We start from the raw sequence: 25283 nt of genomic DNA on the forward strand, positions 1-25283 counted from the left end.
GTAGTAGTACTTTAAAATATGCCGTATTTTCTCTTAATTTTGCTCCATGTTTGCGACGCTATAACTCACGAACGACTAAAAGCAAACAACAATTAATCAAACACGTGTTAGCACGTGAAAAGAGCTGTCCAAAAAGCTCTAGCGTTAACCGATGCGACGAATACAACTAGAACTACGCGCAGAGAACGTTAAATATAGAGAATTCTCACGAGCTACGAATAGTGTGAATTGTCAAAAATGAAGTGAAACCGCGAACACTATTTCACCTCGCTTAACTCGACAGCGGGGAAGTTCTTAACAGGGCTGATTACAGTGAATTATGTACAAGTACATTGGCTCTGCTCAGTTTTTGGTTTCTGTATGAAATCAAATTGACGAATGCCGACGGCATTTTGCAAGGCATTTGCTTGTGCATTTTTATGTTCCCTTGGTAAACGAAAATTTATTCAATTTGTATTTTCAAACAAAGGTGATGAAGAAAAATGATTGAAATTATTATATGCGCCAACATTTCAAATCAAAGTAACTTTATATTTTGATTTAATTTACCTCTCACATTTTGGTATGTGCGTTTTAGTAAATTTAAAACTAAACAAATTTGATGAAAATTTTTACTAATATTTTGAGTCGAAATTAATTCATAGCATACAAGTGTTTTGGTATATCGACATATGTACATATTTACATTTGAATATGCATTTTTTGTTCCTTTGGCAAACCAAATATTTTTCAATTTACATTTTATTACAGGGAATAATAATATACATACATTTGTATGTATGCATTTTCTAGATAGTATAAAACTTTAAAATAAATAAAGGAAACAAAGAAACGTATTTGCATATATGGGACAACTAAATTCAATTGCATCTTTATTAAATATACATATATGTATATGTTGCACGCATATGTGTGCACTGAAGCAACATGACCTACCTCACGAGCATCGCCTTATATTTCATGTAAATAACCTAATGATCAAATTCCTGCCTCACAAAAGCTAAAACAAATTTCTTTTGAATACTCATGTACATATTTGTATGTGCGTATGTACACTTGGTGCCCATATCCCTTCAAACAAATCAAAAAATTCTGTATACAAAACGCTTCATTACCAGGCACACAGAAAGATGGCATATGCAAATATAAATATTGAATTCAAGCAAAACAATGCTTATTAATATACACATATGCATGTACATACAAGCGCACACACAGGGCATTCGCTTTATTCCTCAAAATGCGTACAGTGGCACAGTAAAGTCTACATACCCCATTGAAAAGCGAGGTTTGGAGATTTCTGTGAACATTGTAGCATTAGAATATATTCCAAACAAATCCAATCTAACAACAAACAATAAATTTTAACAAAAAAATTTTAATCCAAAAACATTTATTAACAAAAGCAAACAAAATTCATTTTCCAAACACAGAAAAGTCTGCATACGGCTTTGTAGTGGAGTACACAAAATGCAGTTCTGTACTCAAACAGTGCTACCAATCACTTCAGGCGTCTTTACTAGATACCGTTAGTTAGAAAGAAGTTTAGTTCTTCGATATTAATATTGTAGCTGTGTTAATTTAACCAAAATGGGTAAAGAAATCTGTGTTAAAGTACGTGAGCTAATTGTGAAATATTATAAGGAAAAAATCTTTAAGAGAGATTGGAGAACTGGTCGGACATCAAAAATCAAGCATTCAAACAATTATTCGGAAATATAATCACACTAATAGTGTAGAAAACAAACCAAGAAGTGGTCGCCCACCTAAACTGACTCCTCGTGCTAAGCGAAAAATATTGTTAGACGAGCAAGAAAATCCAAGAATAACAGCAATAGAAATTGCAAAAACCCTGAAAAATCAGGATATTGCTTCAGTGCATCCAGAAACGGTGAGACATTTATTGAGAAGCAATGGAATCCACAACCGTATGCCTCGAAAGAAGCCATTCATGAGCAAAATAAATATGGAGAAACGAGTCGAATTTGCTAAGAAATATATTGATGCATACGAAGATTTTTGGGCTAATGTTTTATTTAGTGACGAAAGCAAGTTCAACTTGTTTGGCTATGATGGCAAACAAAAAGTATGGTGTCGAAATAATGAAGCATTATTGCCCAAAAACTTGCTTCCTACGGTGAAGCACGGTGGTGGCTCCATAATGGTTTGGGGCTGCATGTCAGCGGCTGGGGTGGGTAATTTAACATTTATTGATATTAATATGGATCGCATGGTATATATGGACATTCTCAAAGATAATTTGAAGCACTCCGCGAGTAAACTGGGTCTTACGGCGGGTTGGTACTTTCAGCAAGATAACGACCCAACACATACCGCTGGTGTTGTCCAAGAATGGCTACTATATAATGTGCCCCATCAACTTCATTCCCCACCCCAGTCACCGGATTTGAACCCCATAGAGAATTTATGGGATGAATTGGATCGTCGCATTAGGAAAAGGACAATTAAAAATAAACAGGACCTCAAAAATGCTTTACTTGAAGAGTGGAATTTAATTTCGAATAATTACACAAAAGTATTGGTAAATTCCATGCAAAATAGATTAAATGCTGTTCTAGAAAGTCGTGGCGGACCCACCAAGTATTAATTCTGTTGTCTTTTTATTTCCTTTTAAGTGAAACACATTATTTTTACAAAGTATGCAGACTTTTCTGTGTTTGGAAAATGAATTTTGTTTGTTTTTGTTAATAAATATTTTTGGATTAAAATTTTTTTGTTAAAATTTATTGTTTGTTGTTAGATTGGATTTGTTTGGAATATATTCTAATGCTACAATGTTCACAGAAATCTCCAAACCTCGCTTTTCAATGGGGTATGTAGACTTTACTGTGCCACTGTATGTCGTTCAAAGCTAAAATTCTATGCCTAGCGACTACAAGAACAAAATGCAGTCATAGACGCAGGCGTAGCGGCCATCATTCTAGTTGCCATAGCGCTGAACAGTCGCGGCGGCGCCGAACAGTTTCAACTATTGTAGTGTGCAACAAAAACTCATCTTCAAAAAATTCATTGATAAATTCGAGCTCATAGTTCTAAGAGCAAGAATTTTCATTCATAAAACGAGCCGCCCATATGCCAATTTTCTCGACAATTCGAAAATAGTCAATATTGGAATATTTCGCGTAGAATTATTTGCCAATATTTGATAAATCTTCAATTTTTGTCAAGTCGAGTGTCCGCGGCATCGTACATATGTATGCAAAAATATATGTATGTAAATATGTCTTTCTAAATGCTCGACAGCCGCAGCTGCTGTGCGTCAAGTGCGCGCATGAGCATACAGTAAGTTGCAGAAAAAACAAGTAGCTTAAAAAAAAGGTCTGATTCGGACATTTTAATACTAAGATAAAATTTGGAAACAATTATTTTATGTTAACTGATAGTAGGCCAATAGTTAATTAGTAGATTACTTTACGTATGTAGTTTTTCAATTGATAAAAAGTGCACAAAACATATGCATATATCTGCAGCTAGAAACTTACTCTGAAATCAGAGCATTTGAAGATGCCTGTAACATTTCAATCTTACTGTACATACAATGCTGTGCCAATGAATGTGCGCTGCGCCATGAGTGCGCGCTGGATTTCTTGCGAAGTTTTATCGTTTTATCTTGAGCTGTGGCTGGTGAGCACACATACACACAGCATATACATATGCGCAAATGTATATAAATTCACAAATGTATATAAATTCACAAATTTACATTTGCATATGCCATCTTCCTGTGCGCCTGGTAATGAAGCGTTTGCTATAGAGGATTTTGATTCAGTTGAAGGTAATTCAACAAAGTTTTACAGACACCAGACAGACAGACATAACATATGTACATAATTTGGATGATTTGGAGAAATTCAAATATATAGGTCATATTAAAAAGCTACCTAACATTCTTTGCTTCTAATCACCAACAAATTCTTATCGACTGCTGCTAAATTTACATAATTCAGCCCCTCACTGTTAATTTTTGTTGAAAAATCTGTCTATGGTGAATTGTCTTCGCGAGACGAGTACCCCTCGAAAATGAACACTTTCCAGTCATTAAGACTTCTCTATTCATTAACGTTCTCTGCTACGCGCTTGCAAAGACAAGCTTACGGAAATACCGCAAGACTTTTTGACAACTTTATATATCTAAATAAATTCTCAACATTTGCAGAGATTACAAATATGCAAAATTTACAAATAAATTACCCTTCAGGGACAAATATGTTTCTTTTTTGTAATATTTGAAGGTAAATTAGTTAAAAAATTCTTAATTTACCCATTATCGAGGAAAAAAAGAAATACGGTACGCAACGATTATGGAACTGATTATATTTTCCTTTTTCATTTCACTTTGTAAACACCTAAAATAATATAAGTAATGTCACTTCAAAACAACTGATTTTTATATTTTTCCAGAACTTTGCGCATTTTCAACCGATGTCAAACTTTTTCTCATTGGGAAGGTGCTTTTTAATAGAGATTCAAAACATACGATTCAAAAAATAAGATTCAAACCCGTAACTTTCGTGGATGCATAAACTAAGTGCTGAACCACTCAAAATCGTCCGATGGGTTTCTAAAAAATTTCATGAATACTTTTATCCCCAACCCTACATTATTCCGTGCGAAAACTTTCGGATTTATGATTTGAAACTTTTTCATATCGCGCTGTGGCCACTCTCCTCCACACATTCATGCATACATATCACTACATATTGCACGTTTGTTGGAAAATTATAGTATTACATTTTTTCCTAGAATCTATGTTGATAAATATATGGGTATGTAGAATTTTCCGCCAGCTCTTCTTCCATGCTGTGCAAAATTGCCTTATGCGGTATACATATCTGCCAACACTATACTTATATATATTATTAGAAGAAAATAAGTCTTTATTTATACCTTTATCAATGGTAAATTCAAAACTTAAAAACCGCTTTTCTCGATATTTTGGTTTTTTGGACTATGACACTCTTCCAGCAAACGCGCGACAAATACGAATGCATTCGTACAGATTCATGATACAATGCAGAAAAATTCGTTACTGCGCAACACTTCAACCGAATTCAAACTGACACAATGCCTAATTTATGATTATGGAAACGAGTAGCAGCAATAGCGGTGGCAGCACAGCAATAACAACAACTCTTGCCATGAAAATTTATGGGTGCACAGCATATGACAAACGGCTGTGGCACATTACTTCGTGTGTTTATCAAAAGAGGTGACATTATTGCTATTTATTAGCTCACAAACCGAACAGGGCAAAGCAGGGTCGCGCTTAAGGCTAAGCGATAACCCGCAGTAGCACTAAACACCCACATGTGCGCTGATATCTCTTTGTGTGTGCAAACAACCGACCCCAATCACAACGAGCACTTCACACCCACTAATGAATTGAATATTGGTACCATTAGGGAATTGGCGCCTCAGAAAATATGCACACATATGTAGATGCATACTTATCCACATACATACATATATTAATATGAGCGCTTGCCTCTGCGCCTCATTTAGTTGAATTTCATTTGGTTTAGTTTTACTGACACTTAAAATTATAAAATCCATGTTAAACTCACGCATCGTGCCGCCTTAAGTGCCTAATAATGGGTTAACCAACACGTCTCATTTACGAATAAGTGCACATAAACGAAGGCCATCGGCAGGGAAGACTCCCTGTGCTGCGTCTGCTTTGATTTACGGTGCTCTTATTGATAGGGTTCACGGCAGCACGTGGAAATATGCACTTTCGTTTGTGCATACCCTTGCCTATGAACATGTGTGAGTGAGTTTGTACATCTATACGTGCGTTCTAAGATTATCTGCTTATTGACAGCATTGAACTTTTAATAATTATTGTAATTAACAACTCTACAGATAAATGGTACAAGACATAATTTAAATTGTAAATAGTTTTGTTTTCAGTTGGGATAAAGTCTTGAGTGGGAATAATTTTAAAAATAATCTTAGATCGGTACGGTTGCCGCCGTAGTCGAATGGGTTGATGCGTGACTATCATTCGGAAGTGCGTAGTGCGGAAAAAGTTTTGTCTTATAGCGGTCGTCCCTCGACAGGCATGACAAACCTTTGAGTATATTTCTGCCATAAAAAAGCTCCTCTTAAAGCTGTAGGGCCCTTCATTTCTGGAACAACATCCAGGCGCGAGCCACAAAGGATGAGAAGCACGACTAAACACCCGAAAAGGGGGTAAGCGCCAATTAGGTATATATAAAGATGGTAATCAGGGCTGTCATACGTCTCCGTTTTTTCGAAAAATGCAGCGGTTTATTATGTAACATTAATAAGTTTGATCGTAAAAACGTTACTCCATACCGTTGTTATATTTTTGATTCTTTTATTCTTCTATGGAAAATAGGGACTCAATGAAAAGTTTTTCTTAATGATTGGCCATTTTCATAATAAGAATCACTAATTTTAACGCGTTGTTTTATCATAAAAATTTGTGCATCTATCTACATACATATCCAAATACGTGCTAAGGGCGACCACTTGCGCGATATCATATTCAAAAAGTGATGTAAACGAATCTCCTTGAACTAAATTAAATGTTTTTCACAATGAAACACAAAAAAATGTTTCTTTTTCCATATTTTTTTAATAATCACATGGGTCAGTTTAATATGGCCAACCCTGTACTTGGCAAATCTCAAAGACGACATGAAAAAAGGTACTGTGTGGGAATCATTCACTACTGGCATCTATAAGTAGACATCTCCTTTGAAAGTCCCTTGATAAGAAAACTAATTTTGCTGTTACCATCAACAGTTATTTCTCAATGTTTATTTTTTACGTTGCGAAATAATAATACGAAAGGTAAACCGGTGTAAAGTGTTGCTAATCCCATGTCACAATAACAGATATTTATCAATTACATATCACTTAGTTCTTTATATTTCGCTATCTTAGTCGGTTTCATTTAATCGTATCTCTAGGTTGTACCATTGAGCAACAATATCATGGAGTCACTAGCACTCCATCGCAGTCAATCTACTATAGATTAGCCCAGTTTGTCTCATTTATTTCGATTTGTGATTTTTGAAAATTTGAACGGAGAAAAATTGCCCTCGTTTTTTATACTCGTATATACTTATATGCATATAGAATTAGTAAAAATTGGCAACGGAAAAAATATTTTTCATCTAATATCTTTAATTACTACATATGCTGACGACACTGCTTTATTGGCTTCGAATCAGTGTCCAACCAAAGCTTAAAATTTAGTAGAGAAAGAATTGAACGAGAAAGAAATCTGGCTTGAACGATGGAAAATTAAAGTAAATACAAATAAATGTGCACATGTTTTATTCATATTAAGGCTGCCCTCCCTTGAGAATTAATGGCAGTACGATTCCAAAATGTGACAGCGTTAAGTATTTAGGTTTGCATCTGGACAAACGGTTAAGGTGGAAAAACCATATCAAAGCAAAAATTAATCAGTTCAAAACCAAAACTAAAAAACTAAAAAACTTTTTTGGTTACATGGACATAAGTCACTACTATATCTCGAAACTGCACTACTATTGTACAAAGCTATATTAAAGCCAGTATGGACTTATGGCATTCAACTTTAGGGCACGGCCTCGAATTCAAATATAGAAATCTTACAGAGATATCAGTCGAAAACTTTGAGACTTATTACAAATGCTCCCTGGTTCATCACTAACAAAGCCATCCATTCAGATCTACACATACCCTTTGTAAAAGTTGAAATTAAAAAATTTAGCACGGCCTACTTACGCAGGATCAGCTACCACAAAAATTCTCCGGCAATTATACTTTTAGATGAAACCAACGAAATCCGTATACTTAAAAGACATCATGTTTTGGACCTTGAATATCGAAATTAGTCATAAACTCATATTCCCCTAAAAATACTTTTCTTAACTTTATTATGTAAATAGCTCTAATATCTGTTATGAGACAACTTTTTCGTTAAGTTTCAGAATTTGGGCAACGTTTTCAATTTGTAAATTCGAGACAACTTTTATTTTAGGCCCGGCTTTAAATATTCTCATATAAAAATTTAATTTCGTAAAAACCTATTATATAAGTATAATTGATGCTTACATCCTTTGTTGGGTGTTTGGCCGAGGCCAAGCTCCTCAGCCTATTTGAGCGCCTTCATGTTTTTCCACAAATTTGGGGATTTATAGTTTTATGCCGACTCTGAACGACAGATAGTTTTTATGAAGAATTTTTTCGTGTCGGAGGTTTGCCATTGCCTGCTGGGGGACAACCACTATTAGAAAAAAACCATTTGGTGTCACATTCTCATTCGAATCCGAACACTACCGAATGGTAATCACGCACTAACCCATTCGTCTACGGCGACGACCTAGAGGAGGCATTGTTATTAGATCTCATACTCATGCTAGTGGTAGTGGGTCTGATGCAAGGTGGAAAAAATACAGAGGTGGTGACTTCCGCGAACAAATATCCGTCCGCTGATTTGCTGACGTAATAATGTAATATTTGTATCCATTTAATTATTGCATTGTTTTTTATGCAGATATTATAATCGGACGCATTATAAAACGTTATTCATGTAATGACTGCTCTTTTGTATCAATTTGATTTGGAAGTTACTCCAGTAGTTATTCCAGAATTGAAATTCCGGCTTCACTCCCTATATTCCGGCCATAGTTTTGCTTTGGCATGCCCACCTTAAAATTTTCCCTGGTAGCACACTACGAAAGCGTGTTGATGTGTCGCTCAATATTGAAGTAAGGTTGTTTTTGTTACCACCAAACCACCAAAAAATTGTCCGTTTAGCTAATAACCAAATCAAAATAAGCGAAACATTAACAGAATATGAAAAATATCGCGTAGGAAAAAAAGTTTTTCAAAAATCGTTTTTTTTGGTGCAAAGCGGTTTTCATATCAAGAAAATTTTTTTTTTGTGTAAATAAACCGTTCAGATTCACTAAAAAACATTTTTCTACAATAATCATTTAATTTTTTTTTGATTTCAGTTGAGCTGCTCATGCGGTGCCGTGATCACCGCAAGCCTCTTCTAAAAAACGGCGTTTCGGGGGAGGGGCAATATCAACAATAAATAATAAATTTTTTTTAATAAAAACACCAATATGTATTCTTCGAGAAAATCATTTGAATAAAAGTTTTAAAACATATTTAAGAAAATTATGACAATCGTCCATTTTTTCGGGCTCACAAGGTATATAACCGCTTAAAATCAGTTGTCTCGAAAATTAAAAGGGATGTGTAGCAAACTTAGGTATCAATAACAGATTTCAGACCTTGATTTCATTGAAATTTCCAGCTTTTCAGTTACATCCAAAGTCATACTTTTTCCTTATAGAAATATATTCTATGTTATTGACATATTAAGAATGTTATAACACATTCGGACTAAAAGTTTTAGGCGCAATAAATAGTTAAATCAGTACATATGGGCAGAGTTTTTTCATTGGTTGGCCATAAAAGGGCGATTGTGTGCAATTTTTTGACTAATGATTTTGAACCATTAATACCATACGGGTTCACTAGTTTGAACATAGTCTTGCTCGTAAGCTCGAACTCCATGCCTGTCCTCTCAGCCGTTGCGCCTTTTGCCTCAAAAGATAAATTAGTGCAACTATAAGAAAACAGATCGACAAGTGAAGTTCGGAGCATCTAAAGCGCCTGAATGCAGCCAAATTTTCTACTTTTTATAAACGTTTCAGGCGTAATTGTAAACAATTCCGGTCGTGAGTTTAAAATGATATTTATTCAATTTAATTAATTAATTTTTTTATCTACTTTTTAATCTCATTCCTTTTTTGTCGAAAATCCTACATTTTGCTCTTTTCTCTTGCTTATGCATATTTTCCACAGCTCACAAATGCGTCTACATAGGGAAGACTCTCCTGTGTGAAGTATATGTATGCATATGCATATGTATGTATGTGTATGCATGCAAAGCCATATAATAAAACTTGTCCAAGCACAACTGGCGCTTTGATTGCGCTGCTTCCATGAGATATTGTTTATAAATGAATAATAGCCCATCTGGCTACAGTAATAAATGGATAATAAATAAATACTTCAACTTAATTCTATTATATTATATTACTTCGTAACAGTATCGAATAAAACCTGCTGTCCCTAATGGCGATGGCCTGCAGTTTGCGCTGTTGATCAACTAAGTTTTGCGCGGAATGCACATGAAAAGCTACAAATAATTGAAAGGCCGAGTTAAGTAAATGGATAGAACAAATATATTTTGAGAGTGTGTGTGTGTGTGTGTGCGTGTGTATTACCCGGCGGCTATGCCCGGCTGTCCGAGTGTCTGTCAGTTGTTTTAAGCACATAATCAGTGTTGTACGCTTATCGACGGACACGATCGACAATCGAACAACCAACCAGCCAGTCAGGCATTTAGTAATCGGTGATCGCGCCGAGTGGCAAACATCCAAATTGCGCAAAAGCGAAAAGTGCAGTAGCTGCTGCTGCAGCCGCCCGAAACCACGAGCGGCAGGGCCAGCAAATACAAAGGCAATAGGCGAACGCAGTGCCAAAAGCACATGCTACTCAACTAGCCCATCGCATTACTACGCGTATTGTTGGTCGATCGACTTGTCTATCTGTGCATCGATGTGTACATTGTGCCGATTTATCGTCTCTGATCGAACGATCGACTGGCGAAATTTCGAATTGAAAACCGGACCCAAAGGAATGTGTGCTGGTAGCCATATGCCATGTGCCCGGTGCATTTGCAGGGCTCGCCAGCCAAGTTTAGAGCGGGTAGATGGAGCAAGAAAAAAACGACAATATGCGTAGCTGTGCAGTATTTGTCAAGGCGAACACGAATGCTAAACTTTGGTGCGCAGCAGATCCCATTAGTCGTATGAATATTTCGATTTGCCTTGCGCGAAAGGCGAATTTGTTGGCGAAAAAAGCTCACACGGCATAAATCACCACAAAGCGGTTCGCAGATACTGAAAAAGGCGGCATCGACAATGATGACGTCGATGATAGTAACAAGAAAGAGCTGGAGGTGTTGAGTGCAGAAGCATGACTTTTGACAAAGACTTTTAAGAGAACGATGAATAGAGTGCAGCAGAAAAGATGTTAGTTTATCAAATGTGTACCTGAGGGAGGATAGGTGGAGGGACGGCGGCTTATTGTTTGCAGACCCAGCGTAGATTAGTTCGTTGATGGGAACTGTGATTGGGTATCGATCGCTCGCTTGACTGGTTATTTACTCCTATCTCACCGGCTTACCACTAAATTCAGCGAACTTCAACTTGTAGCTACTCTCGATCACAATGCTGTTCAATTGAACTTAACACGTTTTTAATGTAGACAAGCAACAACAACGGCAACGACAAAATGTTGTGATCGTCGTCCATCAAAAAAACAAATCATTAACTGAATTCTAGGTCTCCAAAAGCCAAAGCCAAAGAATAACAACCAAACGCTTCAACGGCTCAGCTTGGCACACAATTCACACTCCGCTCTCACTCTGGCGCGCAAATGAGTATCATAGCTTTGTGTGTGAGTAAGGAAAGCGCACATCAACACTGCGATCAGCAGCAGTGAAACAGCGATCACCGCCAATAAATTAAAAAAACAAAGGGCAAACATGTTGTTGGTGACATTTCGTACGTACGTTCGACCGTCCGTCCGTGCACGGGGAGACCCGATGTTTGTGACTTTTTTTTATCGAATGGGGGTGCTTGACGTCAATGCAGGGCAACAAGCGACAGTCACAGTTCGCCCAATTGTCCGCCGAGTCGTCCCAGCGTCTGTCCACGTTTCTCCAAGCGATATGCTCCCGAAAAAAGTACGCATGCAAAGCTCGGTTTCGCGTTCAGTTCAACACAGCTTCTGAAGTGCTTTTGCGGCTTGGGTTCTTTTGTTTTTGTTATTGTATATTGGTTTTATTTTTGCTGTTGACTGTTTGTTTTGTTCTTGTTATTGTTATTGTTCTGCTGTTGGCAAGTTTGTTGCACGGTTTGGCTACATAAAAGGGCAATTTCGTTTTAGTGCCGCGGCCTTGTATAATTGGACCTGAAGACAGAGGAATTCCTTTGAGTAAAGGCGACTGCAGCCGCGTTGCTGATTTTCTTTTAATTTTGCACAACATTTTGCTTTTTATTTTATAATTTTTCTTGTTGTTTTATTCGTCGCACATTGTCTTTGTTTTAGGTTTTTGTTGCTTTTATTGGTCATGACGATGTTTTTGCTGCTAACCTTTCAGGCGAGTGGGTTGTCGGGAACAAACAGAAATACATACTTATATGTATTTATAAAAATACAAATACAATAACATAAACACAAAAACACACTATTTGTCCTCTTCCTTAGCTGAGTCAGTTGATTGCGGCAGCGTGAGAACTTTTCAATTTTATAAGAAATGTCAATTTTGCAGCGGCAAATCGCACACGCATACATACATACGTGCAATTTGCTTCACTTGGTCACGAAATGCAAGCTTTTGTTCTTGCGTACATACATACACACATACGAGTATAAGCAAAAATTTCATAGGTGTATTGCTGCACGCACAAATATATGTATGTACGTATGTATATGCATTGAGAAGTGACGTGATGATTGGGACAACCAATTTCATGAATCATGACTCGCTTTCAGTTGTAAGTTTTGAAAAAGTCCTTTTAGCAAACACACGTACACACACGTTTACTATACTTATTAGTGCTTAGAAGCATTCCACCAAACCTAAGTGGGCACCGTTAAAAATAAATTTCCATTTTTATTTATTTTTGTTCATGTGCGAAAAAAGAACATTGCGTTATAGGTGATTAGATTTCTTAATAAAAATCTTTTTTTAAGAGCTCACCCATTTGCAACATTTTTTATTCTTCCTGATATACACAGGCATAAGCTTCTAAGTTTAAGGTCCATACTTGAAATTAAGATAATTTTTAATGTTTTAAAAATTATTCTGCTCACAACTCATCATATTTGCCCTCAAATATTGTGACTTCTCAAAATCAAATTTGATTTCTGTCAGGACCGAACGTAGACAATTTTTTTGAGGGGGATTTAAAAATGTGTAATTTTTCCATTTATCGGTTCCACCAAATAAAGCTGTGTTCCACTAGTCAATAATCAGGATCCGGGCAAAAAATTTTGACGCAAATGCAACAACAACGATGTGATCCTGATAGAGATCTGGTTTAATTTGTGATCCGTTCTGTTCGTTTTGTTTTTCGTTATTAGTTTGGTAGGACAGTCTCTTATCATAGGTTCACATATAACTAGATTATCTACTTTTTCGAGCTTAACTCCCAATCCGTAATGAAAAAGTGAAATTCGATATCATAAAATATTCTTAGATTGTGTACCTTTATATTTTTCAGTACAACCCTGAATTTTCTGCGTTATCGATAATTATTACTACGACGTAATAAAAGAAATATTGTGAAGAATTATATACATATAAATGTATGGTGAATGATTGGTATCCGGATACAAATTTTGAACGCAAATGGAACAACAACAATGTGCTCCTCATAGAGATCTGGTTCAGTTAATGATCCCTTCTTTAAGATTTGTTTTTCGTTATTAGTTTGACAGCACAGCCTTTTGCAAATGATAGCACTGACAAGCACAACACGGGAAATGAAATTATATAAACTAAATGAAGAAAAGCTAATCTATACGAGTATATTAATACGGAGAGCAAAATTTTGTCGTACCTTGTTTTAGTATTTATAGTCAGAGAAAAAAGTTGAAACATATACCAATGGATGGCATATGTGGAGACGGTTTGCACAATGTATTAAAATAGATACATAAGTGAATAGGTGCAGGTGAAATTAATCACACTATTTTACCTGTATTATGATATATCATTTTATAATATGTATCATGATATTATATATATGTATCATGACATAAACTGGAAACTTATATATTGTGAATCAATACTATTATGAATTTGATTCAGAAATTATGATGGTCATGGATTAATTAATGATTGTTTTTTATTATGGTTTTTCAAAAAAAATAAATTTTTTTTTCGTAATACATGAAATTAAATGTTTCCAATTCATGAATAAAAAAAATTATGATATTTGAAATACACAAATATAGGATCGCTGAATACAGGTTAAATGGGATATTTTTCACACTATTTTTTTACTACATCTATTCACATATATCATGTAAAAAGTTTCAACATAAGCTATCCATTTATATATGTTTCAACTTTTTTCTATGACTATAAATACTAAAAAAAGGTGTGACTAAATTTTGCTCTCCGTATTTATATAACGTCGAATAACGACGAAATTTTAACGTATGGGCGATCCTAGTTTCATGTAAATAAATAATAAAAAAGTTAAAAAAGCTTTTATTTCAGAGGTAAATTTTATGTTGAATAAGATTTTTTGCAGGAAATTGTATGACTACGTCATTAGGCTTAAACAATTAAACCACTAGGTTCTATGTTACTGAAACGACCCAGATTTAATATATATCCAGTCGAGGACTGTTACTTCAGTATCATTAGCCAAACACTGATGAGGCATGTTTATGTCAATACAACAATAAAAATAAGGGCAAGTTGCTAACATTCGAATTAATTAGTTCCTATTTTCAGTTGAAATATTGAAATATTCAAGAAATTGTGTACTATTCCTTCATCATCTGTTAGTAATTCATCATGTTCAACAAATGTTGTGGAGAATACATTCCTACATAATTATGTATATTTATTATTACTACCAAAACAGAATTCGGCAATAAGCTCCATATTCACTATCCGAATCCGTATATGTATTAGGGTGGCGTGATTTTTTTTAAATCGCATTTAGGTGTCTATCCCAATATTAGTTGCCTCATCGTACATATGTTAAAAGGTGCCCCGAACCGTTAATTTTTGAAAAAAAAACATTATATCCAACCTTTTCATTTTTACTGCCAAATTATGTACGTACAGTGGCTCAAACGCTCAATCATATGGTACATACTCTACAAACTCACTATTCCACTCCGTCCATTTATTCACATAAATAAATTACATTTAAAACAAAATATTTAAATTTATAAATTTTTAAAATATAAAAATTGTTATACTGCCATAGATTTTACAAATGTCTTGTGAAATATTGCACCATTTGGTTTTCAGAGCTTCCTTCAGTTTGTTTGTCTTACGAAAGACTTACTTTTTTAGTTTTCTGGACAATTCCTCCCAAACATACTCGAGTATATTGAGATCAGCCGATTGGGCGGATGTTTGGTCGTAATTTTGGGTAATTGTAGATGAGCCACATATTGGCAACCAAGAAGATGGTTTCAGGTCGTTGTACTGATAGGAAGCGAAATTGTGTAATACTCGTATACCCAATCGTTCGACACTTTGCTTAACATTAGCTTTAAGGATGTTCAGATATTGAAATTTATCCATACTGTTTTCTACAAAATGAATATTTAGGACACCTGCTTGTTTTAAGCACCGTACGCCATAACAGAACCATCAGAATGTTTATAACATTAGTTTTAAGGATGTTCAGATATTGAAATTTATCCATACTGTTTTCTACAAAATGAATATTTAGGACACCTGCTTGTTTCAAGCACCGTACGCCATAACAGAACCATGCTTTAGAGCATCTCTGGGCTCAAATTCGGTATTGGACTTTTGCAGACATAAAACTTACACAGTATGGATACCTGCGGGCAATATGGGAACCTAATACTTTAAAAAAATAAAATACAAAGTAGTGATTTAGTTTTTATTGTAAGTAGTATTGGAATTGGTAGTGACAGTCAAGCTGCACTAAGAGCCCTCGCTAACATATGCTGTTCTTCGAAATTAGTTGGTGAATGTGAGACAAAACTGAACAGTGTTGCAAAACACAACAAAGTTTGTCTTATTTTGGTGCCTGGACACTGTGGTATTACAGCGAACGAGTTGGGTGATAAACTAGCTAATGTAGGCTCTGCAAGCACACCACTGGGCCCTGAACCCTAGGGGTCAGTTCTGCATCTGCACCTCTAACCAATTTCTCCGTCTTACCATCCATACTGTATCTATCCTGTCTCTCTATTCCCTCCACTGCAATCTATCTGGGTGTAGTGCAATGGTCCTCCAGACTGAGTGCTTGTACTTGTCCAATCCTCCACAAAAATATAATTTAAAGTGAGTTAGTTATATTTTACCATTTTTCAGAAATTTATAGTCTTAGATATATATTCAGTGGCCAATTTCATGCGGCCGCTTTTGTTTTCCAGCCTAATTAAGTGCTTTTTTCGCGCAATTCGCCCTTATAAGTTATGGTTTTTCAATACATTTCGAACTATTTCATTCCAAAAAGCTTTGTGACTATTTCTCCTAGACATTTTATTACGTTTTACGGCTGACTCAAGACGATTTTTTTCATTTCATTTGAAAACATGCGTTCTTCGTGATCATACGTTTTTTTTTTGGCCTAACCGGCTTATATTTGTCTCTTCTAATTATGAATTGTATTATTATACTGCAAATTGAGTCCTCTTTATAAAATTGCCAACTTCTCTAAAATATTTGCCCCCTTCATGCAAATTAACAATCAGCCGACGTTCCTTTTTAGTGGTATGTTTTCCTGATGGAGCTATTGTGCAAGAATTATTTTTATCACTTCAAAACTTGTGGTCAACTAAAAAGTGTAGCACTTTTTGAGAAATTCGCTGCGCGTATTGACTGCGTTTTGGCATGGATTCTTAGAATTTGTTTATTTTGATTTCGCAGTTCAAAAATGTTGAATGTAAATATGATATAGTTTTTAGTTTAGTTTTTATTATCGAAAGAATAATGAGATGGCGCCTATCGTGGTACCGTCACTTTGCGCTCAGCGATTTTGACAATGTTACGTCGTTTTAGCACCAGTATGGCCAGATTACCATTTTCGTAACTTGATTTAACATTTTTTTGCTATTTAGTCTCGGAGTCTTAGCTCTTTCTTTATGAGATTTTTCTAGCCTGTTGTAATTAAAAGCAATGTTTATAATTTTGTAAAATATACATTTTTTAAAAATTAGTTCAATAATTCACCCAGTTTTATTTAGCTCTATTTTTTTAACATCTGGTAGCATTGTCCGCGGTGGGAGTTGTTGTTGGTGTTCTTCTGCTTTCAGCAGTCAAATCTCTCTCTCGCTACTGCAGTGTTGCCTAGCTTTGGATATAAAAACGCACTAAAATGCTCATTTAAAAAAATAAAATACCAAATTTTTATTGAATTACTTAAAGAACTTTGTGTGCGTGACAAAAACGTGTCTTTAAAACGTGCCTTTTTTTAAATAAATGTGTTATAGTTATGTACTATTTAGAACTTCAAACTTTTGCTATATTTGAGGTTATGTAACAAGATAAGGTACTCTTTTTGTAAAAGCGTCGTTATGGTTTCTTCAGTATTTTCCGGTATATTTTTGCTTATTTTTACTATGAATACACCGCTTAATGCCCTTTGTCTGCTAAGGATTTAGGATCGGAAGAAATGATTACTCCTCTATGCTTTTAATTCGCATTCAGTACATTCAAACGCTTTTTAAAATGTGTAGAAAGCTTTTTAATCTTAAGGAGAGTTGAGAGAAGAAGATTTAATATTCTTGCATAACCTTAAAAGGAGCCAAAAATTAAATTTGCACTTTCAAATTTTATAAGAATCAACAAATTTCCATTAGCACAAAAATTTTTTAACTTCCTTTGTTCAATAATATAGTTTTTTTTACTTACAGCTTGGATAGCTTTAAATTATAATAGAAAACAGAAGCAAACACCAAACTTAAAAATTTTCTCATTTTGGGTATAAAAAAGCACTAAATTTATTGCAAAGAGCAAATGGTTGGCAACACTGCACAAGGGACTTCTAAGGTAACTTAAGTGTTAGTCGACCATGTGCTGGGAATCTCGCGATTTCTTTGCGAAATCGAAATTGCAAATCGCTCAAATTAGCTTCGGTCGTGATAATTTCGCGCAATTTGAATGAGGTTCGAAGTTAAATCCGAAACAGCAGATTTTCAGGCAGCAGAAATTTGTATTTATTGTGCTTATTTAATACATCATAATAACAAGCAAAATCATAAACAACTTTAGCAAAATCTTCTTAGAGACCACTCCAACCCTTTGGATATTTCAAAACCTGTGTAAGTGCATATACAGCCATATTCAGATTTTTTTCCGAAGGAAGATTCCTATGATCCATTGCAAAGGATTTACTTTTGCACTTTATAGGACGACGGTGTTTGAAATTTTAAAACAAATGATAAATATCTAAGAGCGGACGCAGTGCCTAAATTGGATGTAATTCGGAAGGAGCAATATGAAAATCGTCATTCCATATTTTCACAACAAATGTGGATGCTGTGGACGCGAGCCATCCTGGATCATGCCATAATTTTTTTGTTTTCAAGTTACCCACTATAAAGTAGCCTCCATTATCTAGTTATTGAATTGGTGACCACAGTTTCTGATTGATAGGGGATTCCGGCTATGAAGAGAACAATTTTTGCTCACACATCATAGCGAACCCAATGCTAGATCATCGCTACATAAATTCAATTTGCAACATGCAAAAACTCCTAACATCATTGAAAGAGTAATGGAAGTGCTTAAAAGTCGACTAAACTTGTGCAAACTCTTTTGCCATTATTATTAACGTTGATTTGCCGAATGGTGACGATACCATGGCCGCATGCTCCGATGATGAGGCTGCTAAAAATAAGAGCAGTTTTCAAACTAAAAGAGCAAATATCAGGGACGATAAGATTTCTAGTGGTTTCCAGGCCCGTGCGCAGAAAATTTCCGAGGGGGTGGTTTTAACTCAAGTTACGTAATCAATGAAAAAAGAAAAAAACATTTTTAGAGTACAGAAATTTTATTGTTAAAAGTAATAATTAGCTACATTTAGGTATGTAATAAATCAACTCTTCGAGGTACTGAAAAAAACTCTTTCAAAATTATTTGCGGATCGATTTTGACATCGCGATGTACATTGAGTGAGGCTAAGCCGTTCAGGCGATCTTCAGACATTGTTGATCTCAAATACGTTTTCAGTCGTCGCAAAGTTGACAAGGATCGTTCATTCGTCGCTGTTGTCACAGGCAAAACTGCCATCACGCGAAGCATCTGGTTAAACATGCGGTGTTCACGGACTTTCAAGGAGTGAAAATTGCTCGTTATCACTTAGTTTTCAAAAATTTGACACATCATCTGCGGACCCTGCCAAAACATGCATATGTAACTTCAGTCACAGTGGGACGCTGAAGGCTGTAAAATCACCGGCACCATAGAAACAATGGAAGTCAAGGTTTTGTCCGGGGTATTTTAGAAGGGTGTTTTTATTAAAAATCAATTTCGTGAATAAAATATGGCATTATTCGCGCTGCATGTCGTGACTAGCCGATGAAAAAACTAATAGCTCTAAATATCTTGTAAAAAAAATTCTAAAAATAGTAAAGGACTTTGATTCAAAATTACAAGAATAATTGGCGGTTTTTATACATCGTGGGACACCTTCATAAATAATTACGCCTATTTAAGATACAATATATTATAACATGTGTTGGAGCCAACTTGCAATTCAACCATGTATAGTTTAAGTACGAAAAAAATATCAACCCTGTTTGTAACTTCTTTACTTCTTCTTCTTGTATTAATGCTTACTGTGACTCAATTCACTCCAATAAAGTTCTTCAAACGAAACGGTCGTGTTTATATATAATATTATATATTTAATTGCGCTTTTCTCTAACAACATGTGTTGCTATATAACGGCAAGAAAGTTACCATGAAAGAGCCGTTGCAGCTTTTCCTTATCGTAACGGCGACACCCTGTGTACTGTTAACTCGAAATTTTAAATAGCGCGCCAACGAAATCGCGATGACGGCGCCGAGTGATTTTTCCCTAAGACCCGAACCCGCCCCCCCCCGTGGATCCGCCACTGTTATAAATAAATAAAAATAAAGAAAAAACATAGCCATTTAGCTGATTTTTTCATGTAAAGGCCAAAAATGGTGATATTTTGAAATTGGGGGACGTCAGAATTCGTTTTAGAGGTATGGTTCCGTCGGCAAAGTTTCTTGTTTTGATCCCTAGAATACGATTTTCACAGAGCAATGAGCGATTTTTAAATCGACCCGCCCTAGTATCCATACATGATAATAAAATTCAAATATAATTTTTTTACATCTCATCATTACATAATAAACTGGGGAGCTGATGGGAGTCGGTGTGCACTCAAGTGTATTATGGTCTTTAATTTTTTCACTCTTTAATATCCGCCAGGTGAACTTTCAAATGCCACTATCGTTTACGCAATTTCGGAAGTTGAAGAAGCAACATTTTTCGGTTTAAAAAAAGTCGTTATTTTTTTATAATGCATTCGCAACGTAGCACTTTTTGTTTTGGTGATTCAAAAATAATATAGGTATTAGCACGTAACTCAAAATATCGATTTAATTTTCCCACGTTGAAAATAGAATTTTTTCCCAAATATATAAAATAGTTTTGTATTAAATTGTGGATCAATAACACCTCGCCTATGTTGCACCTCTAAATAATACTGAACGTAAAAAATGTTCAAAGAAGCAAATTGACCCTTTCAAAAGCTTCGAAACACTTTGAAATTCAAACAAAAAATATGCGTGTAGTATACTTTTAGGGATTGTGTTGTTTTTTATCTGTCGATTCTTGCAAATAATTGAAGATCCATAAGCACTTTTGTGAAAATAAAAAGAGGTAGGCATCGGTGTGCGAAACTAATGAAAAAAAAAACTTTATCAAAATATTCCATAGGCATTCCGTGGGGAGTTTGATTTACCAAAACCTGCATTCACCCCTGATTTCCATACACAATACCAGTATAAGGACGACAGTGGGGATTATAACGTTACCAGATTGTAAACTTACAGTTTGTTGCATTATATTCGATCCGAATATGTACTCATATTACTTAAAAGTTTTGAATCGAATATAAGGCTTGCTTGGCTTTATAGTCGAATAATTTAACTGGCAGTTGAGTGGTACCAAATATAAGAAATGTGATTTCTTATGTATGAATGCATTTCTGAAAGGAGAGAGCCAAATGGCGTAGAATCTTGTTATCGTTTTAAAACAATAAATGGCTGTAGAACCCTGTTTGAAGAAATCTACTTTCAACTCAAAAAATTTTTTAAATATTTCTCTATTAGTTAATTTATTGACTTGATTGTCAAACTTCCTAGGTTTTTCATTTAAAATCTCGTAATGTCTATTGTTAAAATTTTAGTACCAAAACTTATCACGACTAATTCCGTGATTCTAGGAAAACTTATTTTCCACTTTTTAGTCCATTTATAAGTATAAATATGGCATATTAAAAATTATTTCTTAACCGGCTTTAAAGTAAAAAATAAATATCTGTACACGTTCTCAAATGGCACAAATCAAATATGTCTTATGCTTAAATTGGGTATAACTCGAGTTTTTGATTAGCGTCAAAGTCCCAGACAGCCAACGGCTAAAGAACATTCGTTTGATGAAATTCTTACAATAAATAGCCTAATTCTTATTATTATTATTATTATTATTATTATTTATTAGAATAAACCTAATTATTATACTTTCAAATATTAACAAAAAAAAAAATCCATAAGATCTTACCCTCTCATATTGATAGAATGAACGACTTGGTCCAGCACGGCCATACAAATATGGATAGTAAGCACCGTACATAACTTCGGGGCAGGACACTGCCATCGTCCAAGTAATCCAAGGACTTAAAATTTATAAAATTACAGTTGCTTGTGTTCTGTTTTGGTTCGAGTTTTCAATTCAACTTATTGCTTTGTATTTTAATGGTTTCTTGATTGCTTGTTGTAGCTGTTGTGTTTTTATATGTAAATGTATTTGTAAATTTCACATACATTTCTCTTTATTGCGGAATTTCTCGAGTAACTGACTATTTTTTATATTTATTGCGTTGAATTAACCGTTTTTTCAAGCCCACGAAACTAACTTTTACACCCAGGCTATGCGAATGCACTTCAGTTTAACTTCAATTAAGTATGCACTAGAAAAAAGGCAGATCAAATTTTCATGTTTCACTGCAATTTCAAGTTGGCTGCTATTATTTGCCTTTGCCTTTAAATGTACGTGGAACTAGGTGTTGTTGTTTTTACAGTTTCTTTTAATTATTTTTTTATGTTGCCACACTCTTTGTTGTTGTTTTTCGAATAGGAGTGGTATTCACTTGTTTGGTTCCGCTGCAATGGCGAATTCCAGGAATGGAAATCTTCGTGCCAATAGTTTTATTGCATTTTACATATCGAAGTTAAAAAATTAAATAAAAAACTAAGCTACACAAATATCAACAACACCACGTTCACACAATTCCAAAAGCACAGGTGTTGTATTTATATTTGATGTACAATGTTACACGCACAACCGAATAAACGAATAAACGAGCGAGCGACCGAGTATACGATTTCTTATTATTTATTCCTCTTCTGTTTTTTTTTTTTTGTAATACTTTTTTGTGTGCTCTTTTAAGTATTGTAGTAGTAATAACAATTTAGTTGTTGCACTTATTCGCATGGGATGGCACCGATGGATGGGAAGGAAGGAGGGATTGCGAGCAATGTTTTAATTGCTCATCTCATGCACGTTTCACTCGCTGCTATTTCTCTCTCATCGCTGCTGCTTTGCTACTGCTGCTGCTCTACAGGCACACAAACAATCATGTGACTAGTATTCTGCTAAGAATAGTTGCGATTCACCTTTTCCTTCTACACATTAACTCAGCGGCTGCAGTCACCACTGCAGCAATGCTTCCCCTCAGCAACACTTGCTAAACCGTTGTGATAGTCCCGTCATCACGATCACATTCATCATCATCGTAAACGCTATCAACATCGGCGTGGCCATCATCAATTGCACTGCAATTAAAGAGAAGAAGCAGAAAAGAAGTGGTATGAGTATATATGTACATACATATGTGCATATGTGCAATAAAAAATGGTGGAAATTCTACTTTTGTGCGCATCTCTTAATGGTGTTTGCAATCAAATTAGAATTCGAAAAAAGAAGGTTAAGCATAAAAAATTCTAGAGAAAGGAAGAGGCGAAGCAATCATAATAATGAGCGGATTAACATTTCTGCATAGACGAACGGCAGCAATTTACCACGGAGCTAGTACAAAAACAACAACTAAACTACCACAACCCCAAATGTAGCAATGTGGCTTCCGTTTTAAGAAAGAAATACCAGCTGGAAGATTTGCCTTTTTTACACTAGAACTAACATACACATAGTTATTTAATAGATGGTAGAGAAAGAAATGGAGGACATGAGAATCTATGTATATGGGAATGAGCGTGAAGTGGCAAATGGAATTATTTTTGTTAGCCTTAGGTGTATATATAAATCCTACTTTGTTTTGAGTAATATTTTTACTAAATAAAAAACCTTTGCAAGCTCCATTGCTTGTCTGTTTGTATAACTGCAATTGTCTAGTTCACAAGTGCCAAATATGATTTACGTGCGACGCTATTTCAAAAAGTGATTAATTTTGCACCACTCTTTATATATAATATCTATAAATATATATATTTTATTGGGTGTTTGGACGAGCTCTTTCTCCGATCTGTGGTGTGAGTCTTGATGCTTTCCACAAATGGGGGGGCCTACAGTTTTACACCGACTCCGAAGGTTTGTTATAGCGGCCGCTTTTTCTATATTTTTTTTGTTTTTTGTTTTGTTTTCTATATTTTAATGCATCAAGCACGGAGATTTGTATGGCAGCCGCGGTACCAACGTATTTTTATTTCCGAGTTAATATTTTTTGCGCGATATTTTTACTAGTATGCTAATCGAAATCATTTATTCTATAAAAAAAAATTATATTTGAGCATGGTTTAGTGTAGAATTTGAATGGAATTGAGATATTCCAGTTTCAAATCTTTCATAACACGAATACTAATCTTCGAATATTCTGTAAAGCGTGCCTTATGTGTGAATTTACATATGAAATTGCAAAGTTTCTCAGATAAAAATATCCGACAATGTCCGTTGTGATAGGTGTGTAAAAATGTTATTGGAATTCAAATGAGGAGAAGTCAAGAATGCTAAAACTGTGACATTTCATTAGCTATAGCATAAAATTGTTGATCTTAAACATAAAAAAACCTTTCTATGCAATTTTTTGAAAGCGAACGTGGTCCACTTTGGTCCACTTTGATACGTACAAAAACTATTACCTGAAATTTTATACACATTTCGTTTTATCTTTGATAATATGATCTAAAAATTAATAAACTTTGACAGCAGTCACTTTTATATATATGAATAAGCACGAAAATTCAGAAATGTTAGGCTTGCTTTGATTATTGTTTGGTAAAATGTACTACACTGCAATCGGGCTGGACACTTTCAGTTTTTTCGAGAGAAAAACAGAGCGGCAGCAGGATGTCGAAGGCTAGTGGAAGAAAATAATACCCGAAACTTCTGTCAGAAGTAAATCGGCGTACAGAAGAATTCAATACTGATGGTCACATGATGGACCGTCATCTGTGAAATTAATTGAAGTTTCAGAGACGAGAACCTCGTTAAGCACATCCCGTATGGACCCTGAACGCTCTGACACACGTTATTCCGGTAAATCTACATATCAAGAAGATGGCAACAATGAGTGGATTTAGGTTAAATGAAGCTACAGTAATGCCTTGAGTAGTGAAAACCGTTCATAGCAACGTCCTGTACCCTAAGTATCCTCTGTATTTTCAGTCGCAACGTGGCCTTCGTTTGAGCATCGTATTACTGACGATGAATAGTGAAAGTTGTACACATTTGAAAGATTTTGTAATGGAGTAAATTGAACAAAACCAAATGGAATCATCTTCGGAAGGTTAGTAAAATACGAGAAATCTTTAGTACATATCAATACCTCGACACAAAATCTTTAGCTACAGCAATACGTAGATACATTTTTTGCAATTTTTTTTATAAAATTTGAGTTTTCAAACTGTATAGTAATACAACGCCGTCATATGCTGCTTTGAAACCTATTAAAGGTTACTCAAAAAAGTAATGGTTACTGAATAAAACAAGATTCAGTTGCTACCACTTGCTACCTTGCGACCCCGAAAACATATAAATTTACATGCATCTTGATTATGTTCTTGAATATACGCTATTTCACGTGAGGGGGTGGCCAATAGGGGTGGAAGGGGGTGGATTTTCAAAATTTTAAGATCAAATTCGTAATCAGCGGATGAACTGGCAAGAAGGGGATCTGCCATGAATAGCGCTCTTGCAGAATCGGTATTC

General features: G+C 35.1%; 1 protein-coding gene across 1 annotated transcript in view; it reads right to left on the reverse strand.

The window, feature by feature from the left end:
• LOC129246046 (protein vestigial) overlaps window positions 1–22383 on the reverse strand; it is a 64328-nt gene extending 41945 nt beyond the window's left edge. The window contains exon 1 of the mRNA XM_054884554.1: window positions 21621–22383. Within this exon, the coding sequence (XP_054740529.1) occupies window positions 21621–21716 (96 nt within the window). The 5' untranslated portion in view covers window positions 21717–22383. The remainder of the gene's footprint in view (window positions 1–21620) is intronic.
• Window positions 22384–25283: the final 2900 nt, after the last annotated feature.

Source organism: Anastrepha obliqua, chromosome 4 (genome assembly GCF_027943255.1).
Source record: "Anastrepha obliqua isolate idAnaObli1 chromosome 4, idAnaObli1_1.0, whole genome shotgun sequence".
NCBI lineage: Eukaryota > Metazoa > Arthropoda > Insecta > Diptera > Tephritidae > Anastrepha > Anastrepha obliqua.